The sequence below is a fragment of the Euphorbia lathyris genome, chromosome 10 (genome assembly GCF_963576675.1).
Source record: "Euphorbia lathyris chromosome 10, ddEupLath1.1, whole genome shotgun sequence".
NCBI classification, from domain to species: Eukaryota; Viridiplantae; Streptophyta; class Magnoliopsida; order Malpighiales; family Euphorbiaceae; genus Euphorbia; species Euphorbia lathyris.
In genome coordinates, this window is record NC_088919.1 from 26,759,493 (window position 1) to 26,766,158 (window position 6,666).

The 6,666-nt window shown below is 31.5% G+C and overlaps 1 protein-coding gene across 1 annotated transcript; it reads right to left on the minus strand.

Annotated features, from left to right (window-relative positions):
* Nucleotides 1-5,463: 5,463 nt before the first annotated feature.
* Nucleotides 5,464-6,156, minus strand: LOC136209888 (CASP-like protein 4D1). The gene is made up of 2 exons (XM_066001510.1): nucleotides 5,848-6,156; nucleotides 5,464-5,774 (listed from the first exon to the last, which is right to left on the minus strand). The coding sequence occupies exons 1-2, from the start codon at nucleotides 6,115-6,117 to the stop codon at nucleotides 5,514-5,516; spliced, it is 531 nt and encodes a 176-aa protein (XP_065857582.1). The 5' UTR covers nucleotides 6,118-6,156; the 3' UTR covers nucleotides 5,464-5,513.
* Between the last annotated feature and the right edge of the window lie 510 nt (nucleotides 6,157-6,666).

Consider the following 6,666-nt stretch of genomic DNA (forward strand, 5'->3'; position numbering starts at 1 on the left):
TGTGAACAGAGAGCTGATCTCACAAGCTTTAGATATGGAGATATCTAAGCAATTGCATGGATCTGGTGAAGGAGTTCATTAGGATTGGAGACCCGACTAAAGATAACAGGATGGATAGATTTATCTAGTGTCACTTGTTGGCCTCATTGGTATTAGTAGGTATAAGTAATCCTCAGACTCAAATAAACACTAATTAGTGATTTTGGATTATGGAGTGTGATACTTAAACTCTGTTTAAACATGATCCATTACAAGGATGACTCTGGGGTGTGTGCGAGCAGACATTGGGTATCACATAAAGTAATTACAGGGTAGTTAATGTTAGATTGAGCATTCGTCACTCCTGATAAATATGAGATATTTCCAAGGGCCTCTTGTGGAGAATTAACTGAAATCCTTGCAAGGTGATATGGTTAAGAGTAGAAATGGAGATTTCACTTAGTTTATCCTTTTAGAGTTAATTCCTACATAGACAAGTAAAATAGACGTCTCGCTATATGTAACTTGACATGTTCCATAGCCTAAATATATTGATTTATTTATTGATAGATTTGGGTTCATTACCCATCCCTTAGAGGTTAGAGAAATCCATTATTGCTATTTAGATAGCCTTCAATTAAATATTAAACATTTATTTAATTTAAACATGTTTGATAACGATTATTTTTGAACAATTTAAAATCACTTGTTTTGATAAGTTAAAAGATTTAAATTCAAATTTTAAACAATTTCAACTAATATTTTTAATATTTATCAAACAGTTCCATCATTTAATACTTTCAGAAAAACCGTAAGGCTTCACAAAATTAATGGTAAAACATAAAATTCGATTTCCAAACCGAAAAAGTTAAATCGATAGATTAGTGTATAGTTTTTTATATTAAAAATTGATGATTAAATGAAATCGGAAAATTTACTGATTCTATATAAACAAAATTTTAATTATTCACATGTAAATATGCATATTTATATTTAATTTTTAAATAAAAATTATTTAAAAACAAATTCATTTGTAAACTTTTTTAATATTTTTATTTAATATTTACATAATTATATTAATTTTAAAGTGAATAATTATAGAATGCAAATATTTCTTCGACCAAAATATAAGTTAATCAATATATAGTTAACCGATTTTAGTGGAATGGTTAATATTTCTTTGTTAATAAACAAGTTGATAAATCATGTATACACGTATGAATAAGGTTTTCAAATTGTTGAAAATGCAAATTTCGAGTACTGAAGAAATAAATAACCTTATGTTAAATGAAGATTTTTGTTTAAATGCAATTTTACTAGTCATTGCCAATGTAGGTTGGTCTGAGTGGTAATCAATTGAATATCTGATTGTCAAACTTTAGCCCTTATTAGTAGATAATCTATAAATTCCACTTCAAATCATCATCAAGATTTATGGGTTGCTTTAATTTTAGAAATGAGTACATCTACTCTTACCAAATTTTTAGTAACAAAAAAAAAACTTTACTACTAATTGGGAGTTTGATGTGGTTAAAATAAAAGATAAATATCGATGGTTCAATCCATCAAAATGAACCACGAGGTGTTAGGATTTTTTTTTTTTTTTGCGTTAAAACCAATATTATGAAAACTTAACATGATCGGTCGGTTCGACCGCGAACAGGTCATTTCTCCCATCTTTATTGGTAGATAATTTGTAAATTTCATTTTAAATCCTTATTAAGGTCTGTGATTTTTCCTAACCTTAAAAATAGATAGCCTTATCCTTACCTATTTTGTAACAATTTTTTCTTTTGCTAGTAGTTGGCAGTTTATATGGTTAAAATAAAAGATAAATATTGATGGTTCAATCCATCAAAATGAACCATGAGGTCTCATGATGCTTTTTGCGTTAAAACCAGCGTCATAAAAATTGGATCACATAGAACCGACTTGTTTGACCGTGTAGAGTCTCTGACCCGAGTAATGTTGGTTTTTTTTGTCCAATAAATCACACTGAACCGTTTAAACCGGTCTAGTTGAGCTGTTCGATCCGGTTAGTTTTTAACTCATGTTTAATAATAAAAAAAAATGTAGAAAATAGGATTCAAACTTAGCCCCCAAATATTATTAGAAACATCTTATACTAAATTAGCTTTCCACTTGTGACTAATAACAACAATATAAGTTTATATGTGATACTAATATTTAAACAATAAATTTTTTAATATTATTTAGTATTTATATTTTTATATTTCGATAAATTTTGTTAAAATTTAATTTATCTTTATAATATAAAAAAGTTTACTTAGTATTTATTTTTTAAATATACACACGAAATAAAATTTAAAAGTTTAGTAAATTTTATAATTTAATTTAAAAGTCTAGTAAATTTCATAATATATATATATATGTATATATATATATGTATATGTATATATATGGGCGTATACATGGGTATCGGGCCTTTCCTGCGGCTAGAACCATCATGACCAGTGGTAGTTCCAGCCCCTGGCTCTACAAAATTTAAGGATTAAGGTGCTAAATTGGTGATTTGATTAAACTTTGATTAGATATTTGATAAATTGAACATGTGACCTAGAATTTTGATTTAGTATTTGATAAATTGGTCTGGTTAGGGGCAGTTCCAGGTCCCTGACTCCAAGACATATTAATAGAGTATTGGTTTAGTACCGCCAAGATGGTCCGAGAAGTGGTAGATCCTTCATAAATCGAAATTTCTAATTTTTTTTTGCCTAGTAGGCCCTTCTAAATCCAAATTTCAAATTATTTTGGTCTGTTAGGCCCTCTGAAATGCAAATTTCTAATTTTGTTTTTGCATGTTAGGCCCTCACTAAATCCAAATTTTTTATTTTTTTTACATGTTAAGAATCTAAGGACCTGTTTGATAATCAGTTTCAACACTTAAATTAACATGTTAAGTGCCTCTTAGGTTTAAGATTATTTGATAACACAATTTAAATATTCAGTTAAGTCACAAAATCACTTATTCTGGTAAGTTAAAAGATTTAACTTGAAATTTTAAGTTTAACATTATTAACTAGTATTTTTAAATTCAGTACTTATTTTTAGTATTTATCAAACACTTATATCATTTACTACTTTCACCATTTATAATATTCAACACTTAATTTTAACTTAGATATAAAAAAATTGAGCAAGTTCAATTTAGCACACAAAAAAAAAAATAGTACGCACGTGCAAAATCGGCTTTCCCAACTGACCAATTTTATATTCACCACTAATTATTTTATGATATCATCTGATTTAATCGATTTGAATCAAGGTTGTAAAAAATGATAGGCGCTAGTCGGACGGACATGCCCCTCGATGATTAATCGGGGATTAATCGGATTTGTATTTTTATAATTTTTATTTATTAATCAACGAATTATTATATAAATTCAATTAAAATATGTATTATACTATCGGAAAAAAATAATATAAAATTATTTAATATAGAAAAACATGTATATTTGGAACATATATATTTAAAAATGTGCAAATATCAATATTTTAATAACAATATCATTATTGAAACAACTCAAAAGTGAATTATAATAAAGAAAAAAATAAATTCACGATATAAAATACTTTTCTTCATCGTAGATTAGACGACGCCTAGGCGGTCTAGGCGGCGTCGAGGTGGTCTAGACGGAGTCCAAGCGGCTAAAATGCTTAGGAACAAAAAAAAAGTATAGAAAGACTAATCGGAAAAAATCGAGACGGATTCTTAATTTCGAATGCCTAAACGAAGTCTAGACATTCAAAACGGCATTCGTTTTGAATAGTGATTTGAATGAATCAACATGTTGAATCCACTAACATTATCCATTTTTTTTATATTACTATGCAATATTAATTGATCAACTTTTGAACACATGTGGAACTGGATTTTTCGACCGTTAATTTCGAGGTTATGAAATATTAATCTATTTGTTTTTTTTTTTTTATGAAAAATATTAATCTATTTTTAGGTAGGCAGATAAATGGTTAATTTTTAGATTGATTTGGTCAAGCATAAACCTGAATTGTCATAACCAATGTAAAACCTAATTTGCTTGTCCTAATTTCCTTTTTCCTATTTGAAAAATGCTCGGTTTGGCCTTTATATTTTTTTTAGGTAACAATTTAACAAATATATATGATAGATTTTTTTATCCCGATCGTGTTTTCATACAAAATAAAAGACATGAGTGGCTGATGGTAAATTCTTTGATATCTAAGTTAGTATCTTTCTTAAGAGTAGAGAAGCAACAAAAATAGAGAAATTGTATAAAAATATAATTGAGAACTTCATAACTCTATCTTTTATAGTCCCCTTTATAGTTCTAATTAGGGTATGATTTCACTGGTGTTTAGGACCTAATGTTATTAGTTAATCACTGCACCAATTTGATGTAGGTAAAAGATGAGGAGGAAGTTCCTAGGTGAGTGACTCATGGAGGCAAATCTTGCAATAAGAGAAGAAACGAGGGCCATAAATTAATTGCCACATGCAATTTGATGGGTTAGGATAAACAAACAACAACAACAAAGCCTTAGTCCCGAAATGATTCGGGGTCGGCTAACATGAACCATCATATAAAACCGTCAAATCAAGTCGTGTCAGCGACACAAATTCGCTCCCTCCACTCCGTCCTATCCACTACCATATTTTCCTCAATTCCCAGTAAATTCATATCACTCTCGATCACCCTCCTCCAAGTTTGCTTAGGTCTTCCCCTACCCCTCACCACTACATCCCTTTGCCACTCTTCGGTTCTCCTAACCGGCGCATCAAGCGCTCTACGTCTCACATGGCCAAACCACCTTAGTCGGTTTTCTCTCATTTTATTCTCAATAGATGTGACCCCTACTTTTGTCCTAATTATTTCATTACTCACCCGATCCTTCCTCGTATGACCACACATCCATCTCAGCATACGCATCTCCGCCACCGACATCTTATGGGTGTGGCAGTGTTTCACTGCCCAACATTCCGTACCATATAACAATGTTGGTCTAATTGCCGTCCGGTAGAATTTTCCCTTCAATCTATTAGGCATGCCGGGGTCACAAAGGAAACCGTAGCACTATTCCACTTCGACCAACCAGCTTTAATCCTATGAGCAACATCTCCATCTACTTCTCCATCCGTTTGGATAATAGATCCTAAATACCGGAAGCAATCCGAGTCCTGAACAACTCTCCCATCTAGGGTGATTGTCCGTGCCTCCCTTCTCCTATGACCGCTAAACTTATACTCCAAATATTCTGTCTTACTTCGGCTCAACTTAAAGCCTCTAGATTATAGAGTTTGTCTCCATGGTTCCAACTTCCTCTCCATTCATTCTTTCGTCTCATCAACCAACACAATATCATCTGCAAACAGCATGCACCATGGTATACCATCTTGAAGTGAACTTGTTAGTTCATCCATAACGATGGCAAAAAGAAATGGGCTTTGATGGAATAAAAAGAAATATATTATTTTTAGAGGTTGAGGTTGATGGAATACAAATTAGACTAAAACAAAATAATCAATAAATATATCATTTGAAGAAGAAGCCTCTAGTAGTTGTTGATCGGTTGATGGAAGAGAAGATAGAAAGTAATGCCAAGCAAAAGCAAGCAACAAGTAGAAGAGCTGTTGAAATGTTAACTTTGTCGAGAAATTTGAGATTGTTGGATTTCTCAACATCTATTCCTGGAACATCTGCGAAAAACTCTGCCAATTGTTTAACTATTTTTCTTAGCTCCAAGGAAACTGCAAAACCAGCTCCAACTCCACTCGCCATTAGCAACACAACTATCTGTTATAATAACAAATCTTTAGATGATATAGGATGTTGATAATAATAAAAAAGAAAAAGGGAGAATGTGAACCTGATCTCCTAAGAAGTGAAAAGTTGGAATAAGCTTTTTGGGGTTATAAGCATAGTATGTTGCGAATGGTAATTGGATAAGTGCATAGAGACATCCAATTGCAGCCGTTGAAAGAAGATATCTAAAGGCAATGAAACTTTTGAAACTTGTTTTGGTGCCGTCGAGAGAAGTGAAGTGGTTCGTCACCAACACAACTACTGAACCACCTGATGCCCCAACAGTTACCAACCAAACCCCAACACACCCTATCCTTACACTCTTTGCTGCCATCTTTTCTAATTTCACCTCCTCCTTCACCTTCACCTTCACCTTCATTTTATACCCAACTTCATTATTCTTATTTCGGCATTTTTTGCCTCATTTACCTCTTTGTATTTTTGTTTTTTCTTTTTACACCAATATAACAAGGCAAAATTATAAAATTGGATCAATTTGGAGGTCCATTTACATATTTAAGCCAATTACATAATATATTACATATCTAGATTATTTCATTTGTGACTTTCCAAAATATCATACATAAATATAACAACTTAGAAGTTTCTTACTATTTTTTTTTCTTTCTCTCTTCGTTTGCAAACTCAAAGGCACCACTAAAAATCATATTTGTGTATCTATTGTATTTCTGATATTTCTTTCGATTGGTTTTAAGGTTCTACGATTTCTTTAGTATGTTATACGTTTTGTCTAAGATACCACTTCGCGCACATGGGTTTGCTTCGCAGTTATCACAAACTGCGAAGCAAACTCATATTCGCAAAGTAGTATTTCCCTTCGCAGTTTTGCTCAGGCTTTGCAGTTTACGATAAATGCAAACTA